Source organism: Triticum urartu, chromosome 4 (assembly GCF_003073215.2).
Source record: "Triticum urartu cultivar G1812 chromosome 4, Tu2.1, whole genome shotgun sequence".
NCBI lineage: Eukaryota > Viridiplantae > Streptophyta > Magnoliopsida > Poales > Poaceae > Triticum > Triticum urartu.
The window spans coordinates 314,760,309-314,780,166 of record NC_053025.1 but is presented as its reverse complement, the minus strand read 5'-3'; the positions used below and the strand labels follow the sequence as shown (position 1 = coordinate 314,780,166).

Below are 19,858 nucleotides of genomic sequence, written 5' to 3'. Positions count from 1 at the left end.
ATTCTGATCTTCTGGTCTTTGCCTGCTGATGCTTTTATTATTCAAAGTGGTTCAGTTCCAGTACGTACAGACTGGCCATATTATGACTTGCAGGATTTTTTTTTTACTTTTGTACATTCTCATTTTAGTTTTCTTGCGATAGCACACTAATTAACAGAAAAACCTTATGGCATATGACCTTTTCTATGTGTGACGTATATGTAAAGTTAGTTTTCTCTTAAAAAAAATCATCCGTCGATAAGCTGAATTAGAGGGAAATTCATGGAAAGTGAACCAGCATACAAACCATAGTAATAATCCCAGTGAACTAGCTCTACAGACTAGCATACATGTTATTTAGAAACAAGGGGTTTGCCATGCTACAACAGATTCCTGACTAAATTTATCTATTCTACTTGGTCTTTTGATTTGAAACATCTATATATTCCTCATAAACATATTGGTTTTGCTACTAGCAGTAGGTGCTTTCTTTGTTCTGCAGCTGGGATTTCAGTAAAAAAAATGTTTAACCTTCAGTGAATATGCACAGTACCACGACTTTGTTCCGCAGCTCGCACGCCGCATCTGTGGCGAGAGGGCCTAGGCTGCTCTGTGCGCGTCGTCGTCTTAGCCAGTTGTGTTAATCGGTGGAAATGCGAGAGGGACACGCCTCACTAGTAATCTTGTTGATTGCCTCTGAACCTGAATGAACAGCCTTGCTTGTTTAGTTCTGTGTGTCCATATGATTTATGCTTTGTTGTTTTATCCTGTTGTTCCTTTTGATCCCTGTGACTGTTGCAATCAACTCTCACATGTACCATGATGCTAACTAGTAAATTAGGACAAGAGATGTTTCTATTTTGCACTGCTCATACTGTACATACTGTGATTCATCTGATGGGTTTCTTGCACCTGCAAATGACAGCGTCATGATGTTGTCAACGGTGTGGCTGAGGCAGAAGGTGTAACCAAATATGATGCAGGTGAAGCTGCTGCAGATCAGAAAGGTGAACACATGTTCGCCTGTATTAAGATATTTTCAGTAATTTGAAGCTGAAATGATATCCTGTAGCGAACTGGGATTATGGTCTGTCTCTTAAACTATCTTTGATCTTGTCCATAATGCTTCCCTGCAGAGCAAAAAGGTTCAACAACCATGAAATCCTAGCTGAGGACGTGCGAGACTGGGATATAGCCAGTGATCGGGGGCAAGGGCAGCGTGCGCAGGTGCTTTCTTTGTTTTCAATCTAATTATTGTGTGTTATTATCTTGAATACATTTTTTAAATTTATTTTCAGTCTTCCAAGCCTGGACATAGTTATTGTATCTTATTATCGTCTTTGGAAGTGGCCGGACCCTTCCGTGAACCTTGCGCAAGCAGGAGCTAACTAACAAGTTTTCACTTTCTCGACTGGGTGCAGGGTGATCGACAAGGACTACTGCGGCCTGATGGGAGTCGTGCTCTTCAACTACTCGGAGGCAGACTTCACCGTGAAGCCCCTCGACCGCGACATACAGATTATCGTCCAGGTGATTGCGACGCAGGAGGTCCCCAGGGTGGAGGACCTCGACGCCACCGTCCGGACGTCACCGAGGTGGAGGACGACGCCACCGTCCGGAGTTCCTCAAGGTGGAGGACCTCGACGCTTTGTACATACATCTAGAGAAGTGGTCTGGTTAGGTTGGTGGTGAAACGCTAGGGAAGGTACCAACCTTTAGGTGATGGTTGTGTGTGTCCTCGTGATCTCTTCGAGTTGAGATGTTGAATGATGCATCCATGAACACTACAAGTGTTAAGATGATTCTGTGAAATTTATTTTGCACTGGACGTGTCTCTGATCTCCATTCATGAATACTGCATCTATTTTTATTTTTTTTAATTCCTAATTTGCTACTAGTAGCGTTGGGAAAAAAGTGCCCTACTAGTATTTAGGATACTAGTAGCGCTGGTATTGTATGCACGCTACTACTACTTCATTAGTAGTAGCACGAGTCTGTAATAGCAGTAGCGTGGGTGGCACACGCTACTACTAACAAAATTAGTAGTAGCGCGGGTTCCTCCCACGCTACTACCAACTATTAGCTGTAGCGCCTTATTAATAGCGCCGGTACCCGCGCTGCTGATACACCTAAAACCCGCGCTGCTGCTAGCCTTTTCCCTAGTAGTGGATGCTTATACAGTATACTTATCCAAAAGCAGAAGAAAGCATCTGTTTCTCCGTTGCTGGTTTATAGTACATTGTATGTGTTTCTTATTTCTACACGGTATGTGTTTCCTTTTTCTTTTTTGTAAAGACGGCATGTGTTTCGTGTGGGTGATCCTGGTCTAGCTAGAAGCTAGCGTGTAGATCACGCGCCCTGTAGTTTTCTTACCACTTTATTAGTTTGTTTCTATTTGGCACATCATGCTAGTTTTCTTTTTGTAAAGTTTTCTTTCTTTACACGAGAGCAGCAGTATTTTCTTCTCTTCTAGACAACTCCAACTAAAAGTAGTAGCTAGTTTAGCAGGCCACAATGGCAACAAGTCTCGCAGGCTACAATGGTGTCGAGGTGCTTGCTGCTCCTGGCTATCTTCCTTTTGACGCAGCCAACGGGGCAGAGCAGCGAGGAAGGGCCGGCAGTTCCGGCGCTGATGGTGTTCGGCGACTCGCTGGTGGATGTAGGCAACAACAACTACATCTTCACCATCGCAAAAGCCAACTTCCCTCCCTATGGCAGGGACTTCAAAGACCATGTCGCCACAGGAAGGTTCTGCAACGGCAAGCTGCTTATCGATTTCATAGGTTTGCCCGAGACTATCTTGTCACACAGCTGTGACTTCACGATGTATATCTTGCGTTTACAATGTGATTTGTGTGTTGGTTGCAGCTGAAAAGGTTGGGTTCGATGGCTCTCCGCCAGCATATCTCAGCCCAGAAGCATCAGGACAGAACCTTCTTCTTGGAGCTAACTTTGCGTCTGCTGCATCTGGCTACAATGGCCATGGGACTCTGATTGTAAGTATCATCGATGAGTGTCCATTCTTGCAAATATATGTATCACTTTATCATTATAATTATAGCTTACTGCAGAGAGCCATCTCTGTCTCTCAACAATTGAAGTACTTCAAAGACTACCAAGCTAAGCTGGCGGCGGTGGCTGGGAGCAGCCATGCTCGCTCCATCATTCGGGGCTCACTCTACATCATCTGCGCCGGTTCATGTGACTTTGTCTACAACTATTACATCAACCCTTTCCTCGACATGAACCAAACCGCTGAACAATTCTCAGACCGCCTCGTCGGGATGTTCAACAACAGTGTGACGGTAATCTATAAACGCCAAACCTAAGCTCTTCTATAGCTTGATCAACAAAGGATATATAGATGGTTAAAATCATGTACCTTCTTCTCAATCTTGAATTGATTTTAGCAACTTTACGACATGGGAGCCCGACGCATCGGCGTGTTCTCCCTGCCACCCTTTGGTTGTTTTCCCATGGCGATCACGTTGTATGGTCATGGGAGGAGCGGATGTGTGGCTAGGCTCAACAACGACGCCCAGTATTACAACATGAAGTTGAAAGCTGCTGTTGACTCACTATCAAAGAAGTACCATGATCTCAAGATTGTGGTTCTCGACATGTATACACCTTTCTACAACCTCGCTACCTCTCCTGTATCGCGAGGTAGGATATAAAATCTACTACCCCTGTACACTAATATATGAAGTTTTTGCAGTTTACAAAAATGTCTTACATTAGTTTACATAGGGAGTACTTATTTATGATCGGAATGATGCATGGCATACATTTTTTTTGTCTTCTAACCACATCTGGCTTATGTACGGGTTTCACGCTGTAGGGTTCACCGAGGCGAAGCGGGCCTGCTGTGGCACAGGGACGGTGGAGGCGTCAATCCTTTGCAACCCCCTGTTACCTGGGACTTGTCCGAGCGCACATACATATGTGTTCTGGGACGTTTGGCATCTGTCAGAGGCAGCAAACAAAGTTATTGTGGACTCTCTCGTAGATGAAATCAACAACCTGGTTGCATAAACCCACTAGATTGTACAGTAGACATGCAGGCTTGATGCTACATTGCTTCAAGTATCCAGAAAGAAAATAATAGCGGTGGACTATGATGTGAAAAGGGCATCAACATTCACCTTGCATACCATGTCAAGAGGTTGTGGTTTAATTAAGCATCCATTTTTTTACTATGAAAAGCAAAACCAGAAGGCCTGAGTGCCACCTAAGAGCGGAAACACTTTGGGCACAAGTTTTCCCTCGAACAGATCAAAAGCCAAAATTTGGGGTGTACGAGGGGAGACAAGTATCTCTATGCCAAAGTTACACAACAAGAATAGATTGATACTATGGATGCTGGCAATATTTTTGTACTTTCGAATTAAATAACAACGGCAAGGTAACAATATGTAAAAGTGACTAAAATGAGGAGGTTGTGATAGTTGAAAACAACGCATAGGGTTCATAGGTTTACTAGTATCAAGTCTCAGCATTCATAACTTAATTAAAATACATGATGTGTAATCTCACAAAGTTCCTCTTTATTGGATCAAACCCGACTGAGATCTCGTAGGTGTGTAAAGTTCCACACCTCAAAGTTGTCTTTCTGATCTTAATCTATTGAGCCACTTCAGTCAACCTAAGAAATTATGATTAAAAAACCCTCAGGTATTATACTAAACACCATTATATGATCTTTATCTTTCTAATCTTCATCCATATAGTTACCCAATGTCATCGCAGGTGTATCCCAAAATTATGCTGGATATTAATTCTCAAAGTTTAACATAACATGAAAAGAATTTAATACATAAAGAAACTCATCACAAGAGGTACAACATATAATTCAACTAATCATCAATTCCAAGATCACAATCATGGTGGTAATTCATATGATTAACAAAGAGAGATACATGGCACATAGCGACTACCACAAATCCTCAGCCTCGAATATGGAATACTCCTGCATCATCATGGGAGCAGCAAGGGTCGATAAATAGGTCAAAAACAAAAATTAACTCCTGCTGGAGGTGGAAATTATCGCTGGAGCTATCTGCATCAACCTCGCTGCCACGATGACCATGTATGAGTAGTTCTTCTTGGACTTTGGGTCCATAACAGTACCTAGATGACATTTTCTCTCCTTTGCATCTGAATAGAAAGATCATGTGAGCTGCCCTACATTATTATGATCCATCTAATATGATTCTAGATGTGTTTGTTGCCATCTGATAAATTACCACTTTATGATCAGATATTAAAAACTCCATCTAATGTAAAAACTGCAGTTCAGTCCATAAACAACTCTATTTTGTTCAGCACACATATGCTATGTTTTGTGGAGAGATGACACTGCTGATGTTATGGACCCTCTCATTTATTCCTCGTAATCACGATCTTGATCAAATTATTATTTTTTGTTCTTTACCATCTGAACCATCTCGTTTACTTTCTTACAATCATCTCTACAAAAGAAATGATTTTTTTGTGACGAGCTACTTGTGTCACGTAAAACCGATTTTCATCATAAAAATACAGTAATGACGGTTTTCAGCCATCATCCGACATGCCACAGGAGCGCCATCACAATTAGCCCTCGCCCGTCACCCACTAGATCTGGTCGAGTTCATGTTCGTCGCTAGGCTTCTTCTCTCTAGGTTTTTCCGTTGTTCTTCAGGCTGGTTTCACGGAGTGTTGCTAGATGTGTACGCATGGATACCTTGAGGTATCGTGTACTTCAACACTATGTTAGGCGGATCGATCCTGACAAAAATTCTCATGACTAGGAGATATATAACTAATTGCAGAAATCCGTAGGTATACATACTTGTAGGTATTCGGTCAAATGCGTAAACCAAATGTAAGTTAGTAAGAAATTAGCTTTTAAATGTTCCATTAGATAGACATTGTTTCTGTCCCTCGGGGATGTGAGGAGTTAACATTTGGAAAGACGTTCCAGGAGTTTTTAATATGAAGATTCGACTAGAGGAGCCACTTTCTCCTGTGGAATGCATGCATGAGCAACCAGGCTGTTTGTACGCATGCATTGATGTGAAGGGAAATTACTACAGAAAGTCTAAGAGCATCTCTAATAGGAGCCTTGCTCCGGTGCACCCCCCTAACTCAATTTCCTAGCAGCGTGTTTGGTTGGGGGGAGTTAGAGGTAGGGAATGGGAGTTTAAGGTTGATGAGACTAAAATTCCGTTGATTGGTTGAAGGACTTGGGAATTAGCAAGGGAAGGGGAGGGGGAATTAGGAGGGCCAACTCCCATCGATCTCTACCTTGGGGGGACCCTGGTAATTCAGCGAAGGAATGGGAGTTGACATCTAAAAACAGATTTGGTGGCCCACCTCCCGCAGCTAAAGGAAAAAAACCACGAACATCGTAGCTAAATTCTTGGGCGGCATAATTTTTCCTCCAAACAAACTGGCAAGTGCTAACTACTACTCCCTAATCTATCGTAAAAAAAATTGCTCCCTAATCTGCAGATGCAACGGCAAATAGAATCACATCTCACGTAACCTCGTAACCTATCCTTCCTTTTCTTTATTTATTGTGGGAATTCCCACAAATAATTCTCACCCGGTACCAAACGTGGGACTGGGACTAACAATCCACTTCCTATGTATAATCCCTCAGCCAATTCCCTCTCGTAAATTCCCATTCCCTTTACCGTAAACTACCAAACACGCTGTAGGGGTATTCTTGACCCCCGCCATCTATTTTTTTCTCCGGCCCGCCGCTGCCCATATCCAAGCCCCGTAGCCCATATCCAAGCCCCGTATAACCCGTATGACCCATACGTATGTATACGGTGACATCCCGAAAAAAAAGGATGACACGACCCCATGACCAGGTAGGACCTGCCGACGGCCGATCCATCAATCACGCAGCTCAATCAATCACGCAGCTCCATCATTCACGCAGCTCCTCCATCATTCTGGTGAGGTTCTTTAGGAATATCGGCGGCGGCGATCTTATCACCGGCGATCTCGTCTGAGAGCGCGCGCGGCACCGTCGTCAACCTCCAGCGCTCGCAGGTACCGCATCTCGTTTCCCCATGTTTGTCTCGCTCGCGGCAGCATCAAACAAACTGCCGCTGTTTTCGTCGTAGTGGTTAACCTAGCGGGGCGGGTAACCTAGCTTTCTGGCGGTCCAGGCCATCGCAGATCTTGTTCTGGTAGTGCTGCTCGTCGTGATATACACAGTGATCACGCGGGCTAAAGTGGGTTTCTTCTTTCTAGGGTTAACCTAGCGTCGGTTGCCGTCAGTTGTGTGCACGACGGCTCCGTTATTTGATGCGGCGGCTTAACTAGGTATCCGGCGATCCAAAGTAATCACGACTGGTGCCGTGGGCTAGGAATCCGGCGGCGCATGTTATCACGGGTAGCGCAGCTTCTCGCGATCCAAAGTGATCACGTACTGGATTCGTGGGACGTACCTTACCGCCGCTCGGTGTGGAGAGGGGGAGGATCCATGGGCGATCAGAGGTCGTTGGCGTCGGTTGTGTGCACGATCTGAACGCCCTCGGTTAGGGCGCTCTCCGGTTGGGGTAGTTTATTTAACATCCGTGATCGTGCGCTAGGTGTTGTATATGTCAGCATTGATAATGTTTGCACATGCGATGATACATATTAATTGTTGTAGGAAATGGCGGACGATGAGTTAACTGATATGATGTATGACATGGAGTTTGGAGAAGTGATGAAAGACTGGATAGAAGATTGGTCAGATGATGAAAATTCAGATCGTGGAGATAGGTCAGAGAATGGGAACGTATTGGAAGATCTTAATGTGAGTCGCATTATCATGTTGTAATTTTTTGGTGGCATCCGACAATATTATATTTTGAAAATTTATAGATGGATGAACATGATGATGGTCAGGAAAACAATGAGCATGATGATGGTGAGGAAAACAACTCGGAGATCTCGAATGAAGATTGCATTAGTCAGGTATGGAAGTGGAATTTTTTTTTGGCATGCATGCAAGTTGAATAAATCCTGGAATATTATATTATAAGTACTTATGTATTTGTGTTATATTTTTCAGCTCATTTCTGAATGTCATAATGCGTACGACTATTACGGTGAATCCGATGCGGAGACAGGCCTTGATGTCGAATCATTAGCTGCACCTGATTCTGGGGAGTCGCAATCGTCGGTCATCATGAGTGGGGTATGTATGTTATGAATGTTGTATGGAAGTAATGTTATACCATAGAAAACTGTTTTCATGGCTATGTTATGATTGTGTAGGTGACAGAAGTTGAGGGGAAAAAGAATGTCCAAGATACTGCTAGTGCAGATGATAAGAGGGATATGTTCATGCAGATAATACAAAAGACTTTTACGTCTCATGAAGCTGCGTATGATTTCTACAACAGCTATGTTAGAGAAAATGGTTTCAGCATTAGAAAGAATAGGGTCAGGTATACCAAAACCGAGTCACGTCATATGCGTTATAGGCGGTTTGTTTGTTCCAGACAAGGAAAACGTGATAGCAGGTTGCTAACCGAGGAAGGACACAGCCGTAGGCTCTGACCCGAGACACGCTGCCACTGCAAAGCGCACCTGACCGTGAAACTTGACCAAAAGCGTGGGGTTTGGTATGTTGATAGTTTTGAGGACAAGCATAGCCATATCTTGGCAGGACCGGACGAGGTACCTTTTCTTTGGTCCCACAGAAAAAATCAAAGAGTACCAGAGAGCTGAGATACTGTCCACATGGGAGCTGCAGGGATTAGAATTCATGACATGATGGATTCATTCATCAGCAAACATGTATGGTATGGCGGTGTTGGTTTTACCAGGCGTGAAATATACAACCTTTGCGCCAGGGAGAAGAGGAAGCTGCTTTCAAAAGGTGATGCCGCCACAGTCATAGGCATCATGGCCAGTAGGAAACAGAGGGATCCTAGCTTCTTTTTCGAGTACAAGCTAGACAAGGAAGGAAATATGAATAGGATGTTCTGGTGTGACTCCCAGTCTCGTCATGACTATGAGGACTTCGGCGACGTGCTTGTATTTGAAAGCACGTACAAGATGAACCGGTATGGTATGCCATTCATACCCTTTGTTGGTCTTAACCATCACCGGAAGACCACTGTTTTTGCTTGTGCCATAGTTTCGGACGAGACCGAAGAGACATATATGTGGCGGCTGGAGACTTTTTTGAGGTCCATGTGTCAAAAGATGCCGAATAGTGTTATCACGGACGCCGACGCTGCGATGATCAAGGCAATTCGCCAAGTCTTGCCAGACGTGTGGCACCGTATATGTACGTGGCATATAGAAAAAAATATGAAGATTCACCTCAGTCACAAGTCCTTGAAGGAGTTCCGAACTCTTCTGTACTACAGCACGTCCACGGCCACGTTTGAGGAGAGATGGCACGCGTTTTCCAAAAGATGGCAGTCGGAAAAAACAGTAACATGGTTGAGACGGATGTATAAGAAGAGGAGACTGTGGGCCGCGGCTTATCTGACAGAGGGTTTTTGGCTTGGCATGAAAAGCAACCAGAGGAGTGAAAGTCTAAACTCATGCCTTCACCTCCACCTAGATGGTGAAATGACCCTGGTGGATATGATTTTGCACTATGAGAACACCGTTGTACGTATCCGTGAGAATGAGGCACGAGATGATTGCACAGCCTCACAGAGTGTACCGGTGGTAGTTACTAGCTCGAGGGAACTTGAGAGAGCTGCTTCTCACGTCTTCACTCCAGCAAACTTCTATATGTTGCAAGCTGATCTTAGGAAAATTGGCGGCATGGAGATTGTAGAAATAAAGCTCGAAGATGGATCACAGCAGTACATCGTGACCTGGAAGAATAACCGGAAGAGCCGTTTTTGGGTGGCGTACACTCCAGTAAATTCCGCAGAAACTATAAGGTGCAGCTGTAGAAGAATGATTCGAAAGGGTCTACCTTGCAAGCACATATTCCATGTACTGAAGTACTTGAATATATCTGAAATACCAAAGTGTTTAGTTCTTGTGCGGTTCACGAAAGACGCAAGGTTGGGACTGCCCGCGAGGCGCACAAGTGATCTGTTGGGATTTGGATGGACCGGAGCAGCTGAAAGAATGAAATATAGCCAGGTCAGTGTGTTGGCTTCAGAAGCTATGCATGCAGCATGCAAACACCCAGCTTTGTGGGATCAGTTACAGGAGAGTTTGAAGACCGTGATAGCTAAGAGCCATGAGTATGATCAGCTAAAGGAAAATTTGAGTAAGAAAACGGCTGATCTTAGTACTTGTGCAATTGAATATGTAGACGATGGTGAAGGCAACATAGTTGAAGTTCAAGATCCTATTAAAGTATCAACGAAAGGTGCAACTAAGGTAGATGAGTGTTGGGGAACGTAGCAATAATTCAAAATTTTCCTACGTGTCACCAAGATCAAGCTATGGAGTCATCTAGCAACAAGGGAGGAGTGGATCTACATACCCTTGTAGATCGCGCGCGGAAGCGTTCAAGAGAACGGGGTTGATGGAGTCGTACTCATCGTGATCCAAATCACCGATGATCCTAGCGCCGAACGGATGGCACCTCCGCGTTCAACACACGTACGGAGCAGCGACGTCTCCTCCTTCTTGATCCAGCAAGGGGGGAGGAGAGGTTGATGGAGATCCAACAGCACGACGGCGTGGTGGTGGAAGTAGCGGGATTCCAACAGGGCTTCGCCAAGCGCTGCGGGAGGAGGGAGATGTGTCATGGGAGGGAGAGGGAGGCGCCAGGGCTTAGGTATGGTTGCCCTCCCTTCCCCCCACTATATATAGGGCCAAGGGAGAGGGGGAGGGCGCAGCCTTGCCCCTTCCTCCAAGGAAGGGTGCGGCCAAGGGGGGGAGGAGTCCATCCTCCCCAAGGCACCTCGGAGGTGCCTTCCCCCTTTAGGACTCTCCCCTCCTCTTGTCCCTTTGGCGCATGGTCCTCTTGGGGCTGGTGCCCTTGGCCCATATAGGCCAAGGTGCACCCCCTACAGCCCATGTGGCCCTCCGGGGCAGGTGGCCCCACCCGGTGGACCCCCGGGACCCTTCCGGTGGTCCCGGTACAATACCGGTGACCCCGAAACTTGTCCCGATGGCCGAAATAGCACTTTCTATATATAATTCTTTACCTCTGGACCATTCCAGAACTCCTCGTGACGTCCGGGATCTCATTCGGGACTCCGAACAACATTCGGGTTACCGCATACTAATATCTCTATAACCCTAGCGTCACTGAACCTTAAGTGTGTAGACCCTACGGGTTCGGGAGACATGCAGACATGACCGAGATGACTCTCCGGTCAATAACCAACAGCGGGATCTGGATACCCATGTTGGCTCCCACATGTTCCACGATGATCTCATCGGATGAACCACGATGTCAAGGACTTAATCAATCCCGTATACAATTCCCTTTGTCTAGCGGTACGATACTTGCCCGAGATTCGATCGTCGGTATCCCGATACCTTGTTCAATCTTGTTACCGGCAAGTCTCTTTACTCGTTCCGTAACACATCATCCCGTGATCAACTCCTTCGTCACATTGTGCACATTATGATGATGTCCTACCGAGTGGGCCCAGAGATACCTCTCCGTCACCACGGAGTGACAAATCCCAGTCTCGATTCGTGCCAACCCAACAGACACTTTCGGAGATACCCGTAGTGTACCTTTATAGCCACCCAGTTACGTTGTGACGTTTGGCACACCCAAAGCACTCCTACGGTATCCGGGAGTTGCACAATCTCATGGTCTAAGGAAATGATACTTGACATTAGAAAAGCTTTAGCATACGAACTACACGATCTAGTGCTATGCTTAGGATTGGGTCTTGTCCATCACATCATTCTCCTAATGATGTGATCCCGTTATCAACGACATCCAATGTCCATGGTCAGGAAACCGTAACCATCTATTGATCAACGAGCTAGTCAACTAGAGGCTTACTAGGGACATGGTGTTGTCTATGTATCCACACATGTATCTGAGTTTCCTATCAATACAATTCTAGCATGGATAATAAACGATTATCATGAACAAGGAAATATAATAATAATCAATTTATTATTGCCTCTAGGGCATATTTCCAACAGTCTCCCACTTGCACTAGAGTCAATAATCTAGTTCACATCGCCATGTGATTAACACTCACAGGTCACATCCCCATGTGACTAACACCCAAAGAGTTTACTAGAGTCAATAATCTAGTTCACATTTACCATGTGATTAACACTCGATGAGTTCTGGGTTTGATCATGTTATGCTTGTGAGGGAGGTTATAGTCAACGGGTCTGAACCTTTCAGATCCGTATGTACTTCGCAAATTTCTATGTCATCTTGTAGATGCAACTACTACGCTACATTTGGAGCCATTCCAAATAACTGTTCTACTTGGAGCTATTCTAAATTGTTGCTCCATTATACGTATCCGGTATCTCTACTCAGAGCTATCCGGATAGGTGTTAAGCTTGCATCGACGTAACCCTTTACGACGAACTCTTTTACCACCTCCATAATCGAGAAAAATTCCTTAGTCCACTAGTTACTAAGGATAACTTCGACCGCTGTCCTGTGATCCATTCTTGGATCACTCTTGTACCCCTTGACTGACTCATGGCAAGGCACATTTCAGGTGCGGTACACAGCATAGCATACTGTAGAGCCTATGTCTTAAGCATAGGGGACGACCTTCGTCCTTTCTCTCTATTCTGCCGTGGTCGAGCTTTAAGTCTTAACTTCATACCTTACAACTCAGGCAAGAACTCCTTCTTTGACTGATCCATCTTGAACACCTTCAAGATCATGTCAAGGTATGTGCTCATTTGAAAGTACCATTAAGCATTTTTATCTATCCTTATAGATCTTGATGCTCAATGTTCAAGTAGCTTAATCCAGGCTCTCCATTGAAAAACACTTTCCAAATAACCCTATATGCTTTCTAGAAATCCTACGTCATTTCTGATCCATAATATGTCAACAACATATACTCATCAGAAATTCTATAGTGCTCCCACTCACTTCTTTGGAAATACAAGTTTCTCATAAACTTTGTATAAACCCAAAATCTTTGATCATCTCATCAAAGCGTACATTCCAACTCCGAGATGCTTACTCCAGTCCTTAGAAAGATTACTGGAGTTTTGCATACTTATTAGCATCTTTCAGGATTGACAAAACCTTCCGGTTGTATCACATAAAACCTTTCCTCAAAAATCGTCGAGGAAACAATGTTTTGATATCCTATCTGCAAGATTTCATAAATAATGCAGTAATCGCTAATATAATTCCAACAGACTTTTAGCATCGCTACGAGTGAGAAAGTCTCATCGTAGTCAACTCCTTGAACTTGTCGGGAAACATCTTAACGACAAGTCGAGCTTTCTTAATGGTGATACTTACCATCATTGTCCGTCTTCCTTTTAAAAATCCATCTGTACTCAACAGCCTTACGACCATCAAGTAGTTCTTCCAAAGTCTACACTTTGTTTTCATACATGGATCCTCTCTCGGATTTTATGGTCTTGAGCCATTTATCGGAATCCAGGCCCACCATCGCTTCTCCATGGCTCGTAGGTTCATTGTTGTCTAGCAACATGACTTCCAAGACAGGATTACGTACCACTCTGAAGTAGTACGCATCCTTGTCATCCCACGAGGTTTGGTAGTGACTTGATCTGAAGTTTCATGATCACTATCATAAGCTTCCACTTCAATTGGTGTAGGTGCCATAGGAACAACTCTTTGTGCCCTGCTATACACTAGTTGAAGTGACGGTTCAATAACCTCATCAAGTCTCCACCATCCTCCCACTCAATTCTTTCGAGAGAAACTTTTCCTCGAGAAAGGACCCGATTCCAGAAACAATCCCTTATTGCTTTCGGATCTGAGACAGGAGGTATACCCAACTGTTTTGGGTGTCCTATGAAGATGTATTTATCCGCTTTGGGTTCGAGCTTATCAGCCTGAAACTTTTTCACATAAGCGTCGCAGCCCCAAACTAAGAAATGACAGCTTAGGTTTCCCCAAACCATAGTTCATACGGTGTCATCTCATCGGAATTATGTGGTGCCCCTTTTAAAGTGAATGTGGTTGTCTCTATTGCCTAACCCATAAACTATTGTGGTAATTCGATAAGAAACATCATGGTATGCATCATATCCAATAGGGTGCAGTTATGATGTTTGGACACACCATCACACTATGGTGTTCCAAGCTGTATTAGTTGTGAAACAATTTCCACAATGTCTCAATTTTATGCCAAACTCGTAATTCAGATATCCATCTCTATGATCATATCATAGATATTTTATCCTCTTGTCACGACGATCTTTCAACTTCACCCTGAAATTACTTGAACCTTTCAATAATTCAGACTCGTGATTTATCAAGTAAACATACTCAACATCTACTCAAATCATCTGTGAAGTAAGAACATAACGATATCCACTACACGCCTCAGCACTCATTGGACTGCACACATCAAAATGTATTTCTTCCAACAAGTTGCTTTCTAGTTCCATTTTACTGAAACCGAGGATTTCAGTCATCTTGCCCATGTGGCATGATTTGCATGTCTCAAGTGATTCAAGATCAAGTGAGTTCAAACGGTCCATTTGCATGGAGTTTCTTAATGCATATACACCAATAGACATGGTTCGCATGTCTCAAACTTTTCAAAATGAGTGAGCCCAAAGATCCATCAACATGGAGCTTCTTCATGCGTTTTATACCGATATGACTTACGTGGCAGTGCCACAAGTAGGTGGTACTATCATTACTATCTTTTGGCATGAACATGTGTATTACTACGATCGAGATTCAATAAACCATTCATTTTAGGTGTAAGACCTATTGAAGGTATTATTCAAATAAACAGAGTAACCATTATTCTCCTTAAATGAATAACCGTATTGCGATAGACGTAATCCAATCATGTTTATGCTCAACGCAAACACCAAATAACAATTATTTAGGTTTAACACCAATCTCGATGGTAGAGGGAGCGTGCGATGCTTGATCATATCAACATTGGAAACACTTCCAACACATATCGTCAGCTCACCTTTAGCTAGTCTCCGTTTATTCCGTAGCTTTTATTTCGAGTTACTAACACTTAGCAACCGAACCGGTATCTAATACACTGGTGCTACTAGGAGTACTAGTAAAGTACACATCAACACAATGTATATCCAATATACTTCTATCGACCTTGCCAGCCTTCTAATCTACCAAGTATCTAGGGTAATTCTGCTCCAGTGGCTGTTCCCCTTATTACAGAAGCACTCAGTCTTGGGTTTGGGTTCAACCTTGGGTTTCTTCACTAGAGCAGCAGCTGAATTGCCGTTTCATGAAGTATCCCTTTGTTCCCTTGCCCTTCTTGAAACTAGTGGTTTCACCAACCATCAAAAATTGATGCTCCTTCTTGATTTCTACTTTTGCGGTGTCAAACATCGCGAATATCTCAAGGATCATCATATATGTCCCTGATATATCATAGTTCATCACGAAGCTCTAGCAGCTTGGTGGTAATGACTTCGGAGAACCATCACTATTTCATCTGGAAGATCAACTCCCACTCGATTCAAGCGATTGTTGTACTCAGACAATCTGAGCACAAGTTCAACAATTGAGCTTTTCTCCCTTAGTTTGCAGGCTAAGAAAATCGTCGGAGGTTTTATACCTCTTGACATGGGCACGAGCCTGAAATCCCAATTTCAGCCCTTGAAACATCTCATATGTTTCGCGACGTTTCAAAAACGTCTTCGGTGCCTCAACTCTAAACCGTTTAACTGAACTATCACGTAGTTATCAAAATGTGTATGTCAGATGTTCGCAACATCCACAGACAACGTTCGAGGTTCAGCACACTGAGCGGTGCATTAAGGACATAAGCCTTCTAAGAAGCAATGAGGACAATCCTCAGTTTACGGACCTAGTCCGCATAATTGCTACTATCAACTTTCAACTAATTTTTCTCTAGGAACATATCTATGCAGTAGAACTGAAGCGCGAGCTACGACATAATTTGCAAAGATCTTTTGACTATGTTCAGGATAATTAAGTTCATCTTATGAACTCCCACTCAGATAGACATCCCTCTAGTCATCTAAGTGATTACATGATCCGAGTCAACTAGGCCGTGTCCGATCATCACGTGAGACGGACTAGTCAACATCGGTGAACATCTTCATGTTGATCGTATCTACCATACGACTCATGCTCGACCTTTCGGTCTTCTGTGTTCCGAGGCCATGTCTGTACACATGCTAGGCTCGTCAAGTCAACCTAAGTGTTTCGCGTGTGTAAATCTGTCTTACACCCGTTGTATGTGAACGTTAGAATCTAACACCCGATCATCACGTGGTGCTTCGAAACAACGAACTGTCGCAACGGTGCACAGTTAGGGGGAACACTTTCTTGAAATTATTATGAGGGATCATCTTATTTACTACCGTCGTTCTAAGTAAACAAGATGCATAAACATGATAAACATCACATGCAATCAAATAATAGTGACATGATATGGCCAATATCATATAGCTTCTTTGATCTCCATCTTGGGGCTCCATGATCATCATCGTCACCGGCATGACACCATGATCTCCATCATCATGATCTCCATCATCGTGTCTCCATGAAGTTGTCACGTCATCTATTACTTCTACTACTACAGCTAACGGTTAGCAATAAAGTAAAGTAATTACATGACGTTTATGTTGACACACAGGTCATAAATAAATTAAGACAACTCCTATGGCTCCTGCCGGTTGTCATACTCATCGACATGCAAGTCGTGATTCCTATTACAAGAACATGATCAATCTCATACATCACATATATCATTCATCACATCCTTTGGCCATATCACATCACATAGCATACCCTGCAAAAACAAGTTAGACGTCCTCTAATTGTTGTTTGCATGTTTTACGTGGCTGCTATGGGTTTCTAGCAAGAACGTTTCTTACCTATGCAAAAACCACAACGTGATATGCCAATTGCTATTTACCCTTCATAAGGACCCTTTTCATCGAATCCGATCCGACTAAAGTAGGAGAGACAGACACCCGCTAGCCACCTTATGCAATTAGTGCATGTCAGTCGGTGGAACCAGTCTCACATAAGAGTACGTGTAAGGTCGGTCCGGGCCACTTCATCCCATGATGCCGCCGAATCAAGATAAGACTAGTAACGGCAAGCATATTGAACAAAATCAACGCCCACAACTACTTTGTGTTCTACTCGTGCATAGAAACTACGCATAGACCTAGCTCATGATGCCACTGTTGGGGAACGTAGCAATAATTCAAAATTTTCCTACGTGTCACCAAGATCAATCTATGGCTGTTGGGGAACGTAGCAATAATTCAAAATTTTCCTACGTGTCACCAAGATCAATCTATGGAGTCATCTAGCAAAAAGGGAGGAGTGGATCTACATACCCTTGTAGATAGCGCGCGGAAGCGTTCAAGAGAATGGGGTTGATGGAGTCGTACTCATCGTGATCCAAATCACCGATGATCCTAGCGCCGAACGGATGGCACCTCCGCGTTCAACACACGTGCGGAGCAGCGACGTCTCCTCCTTCTTGATCCAGCAAGGGGGGAGGAGAGGTTGATGGAGATCCAACAGCACGACGGCGTGGTGGTGGAAGTAGCGGGATTCCAACAGGGCTTCGCCAAGCGCTGCGGGAGGAGGGAGATGTGTCATGGGAGGGAGAGGGAGGCGCCAGGGCTTAGGTATGGTTGCCCTCCCTTCCCCCCACTATATATAGGGCCAAGGGAGAGGGGGAGGGCGCAGCCTTGCCCCTTCCTCCAAGGAAGGGTGCGGCCAAGGGGGGGAGGAGTCCATCCTCCCCAAGGCACCTCGGAGGTGCCTTCCCCCTTTAGGACTCTCCCCTCCTCTTGTCCCTTTGGCGCATGGGCCTCTTGGGGCTGGTGCCCTTGGCCCATATAGGCCAAGGTGCACCCCCTACAGCCCATGTGGCCCTCCGGGGCAGGTGGCCCCACCCGGTGGACCCCCGGGACCCTTCCGGTGGTCCCGGTACAATACCGGTGACCCCGAAACTTGTCCCGATGGCCGAAATAGCACTTTCTATATATAATTCTTTACCTCCGGACCATTCCGGAACTCCTCGTGACGTCCGGGATCTCATTCGGGACTCCGAACAACATTCGGGTTACCGCATACTAATATCTCTATAACCCTAGCGTCACTGAACCTTAAGTGTGTAGACCCTACGGGTTCGGGAGACATGCAGACATGACCGAGATGACTCTCCGGTCAATAAACCAACAGCGGGATCTGGATACCCATGTTGGCTCCCACATGTTCCACGATGATCTCATCGGATGAACCACGATGTCAAGGACTTAATCAATCCCGTATACAATTCCCTTTGTCTAGCGGTACGATACTTGCCCGAGATTCGATCGTCGGTATCCCGATACCTTGTTCAATCGTTCCGTAACACATCATCCCGTGATCAACTCCTTGATCACATTGTGCACATTATGATGATGTCCTACCGAGTGGGCCCAGAGATACCTCTCCGTTTACACGGAGTGATAAATCCCAGTCTCGATTCGTGCCAACCCAACATACACTTTCGGAGATACCTGTAGTGTACCTTTATAGCCACCCAGTTACGTTGTGACGTTTGGCACACCCAAAGTATTCCTACGGTATCCGGGAGTTGCACAATCTCATGGTCTAAGGAAATGATACTTGACATTTAGAAAAGCTTTAGCATACGAACTACACGATCTAGTGCTATGCTTAGGATTGGGTCTTTTCCATCACATCATTCTCCTAATGATGTGATCCCGTTATCAACGACATCCAATGTCCATGGTCAGGAAACCGTAACCATCTATTGATCAATGAGCTAGTCAACTAGAGGCTTACTAGGGACATGGTGTTGTCTATGTATCCACACATGTAACTGAGTTTCCTATCAATACAATTCTAGCATGGATAATAAACGATTATCATGAACAAGGAAATATAATAATAATCAATTTATTATTGCCTCTAGGGCATATTTCCAACAATAACCGCCTGATGTCGAAAAATGGTAGGCCACTTTCGTACGACGAGATCAGAATCAGATGCGGTACATGCAAATTGCTAGGGCACACTAAACGCAGCAAGAAATGCAAACTAAATAAGAAGTAAGTTTTTGTACGCATTGTAGGTTATAATTGTTTTTAATTTGTCATTCATTAACTTTTCCTGTTATCGTGTGCAGAAGCGTGGTGGGCGAAGAAGAGTAGAAAAGTTGCTAGAGTTATGTTAGGATGAATCCAGTGATCTAATAGTGAGGTGTTTACAATGTGTTACTGCATACATGATACATGATATATAATATTGCAAGAGGCCACTACCTTGAGATAGTGCTTGTAGCATATATGGACTAAACAGGAGGCGGTCACTAGGGAATTTAATCATGGAAAATGGATAACATTTTAGCCATTGTAATGATGTCATCTTTTGTGTTGTCCACTCTAGTTATATTATATTAGGAAACTAGACGATACCCGGCATGTTGTTGCGGGAATGTTTTGCAATATATTCATAGAGAAATGCTTACGTGTAACATGTATATGTTGTTGCCGGAATCTTTTGTTTGCATGTTGTAGTGGACCTTTCTCCATACATGTTGAATGACGAGGTGGCAAACTTGCATGTTAAGAGAAATAGGTTAGTGGTGGCTAGTTGTTTAGATATAGAAGATGTAGTTATGTGTGGTAATAATTAATTTTTTTCACTCCTTTGGTTCACCACCATTTAGATATGGAAGATACCAGCTCACTTTGGTCTATAGTATAGACTTCGTACCAAAAACCCACCATTTTCACCTCATAAAGAAAAGAAAACCCC

At 44.1% G+C, this 19,858-nt stretch overlaps 1 protein-coding gene and 1 pseudogene across 2 annotated transcripts; both read left to right on the top strand.

Annotated features, from left to right (window-relative positions):
* The first annotated feature begins 2,502 nt into the window (after positions 1-2,502).
* On the top strand, positions 2,503-4,170 carry LOC125553819 (GDSL esterase/lipase APG-like). 2 transcript variants are annotated; one of them, XM_048717509.1, is made up of 5 exons: positions 2,503-2,762; positions 2,848-2,975; positions 3,081-3,284; positions 3,390-3,645; positions 3,821-4,170. In XM_048717509.1, exons 1-5 carry the CDS (start codon positions 2,519-2,521, stop codon positions 4,012-4,014), a joined length of 1,026 nt encoding a protein of 341 aa, XP_048573466.1. In that variant the 5' UTR covers positions 2,503-2,518; the 3' UTR covers positions 4,015-4,170. The 2 variants fall into 2 exon arrangements, with proteins under 2 accessions (XP_048573466.1, XP_048573465.1); XM_048717508.1 differs by having other exon boundaries at positions 3,051-3,284.
* Positions 4,171-6,689: 2,519 nt separating this feature from the next.
* Positions 6,690-19,858, top strand: part of LOC125553818 — an 85,652-nt pseudogene continuing 72,483 nt past the window's right edge.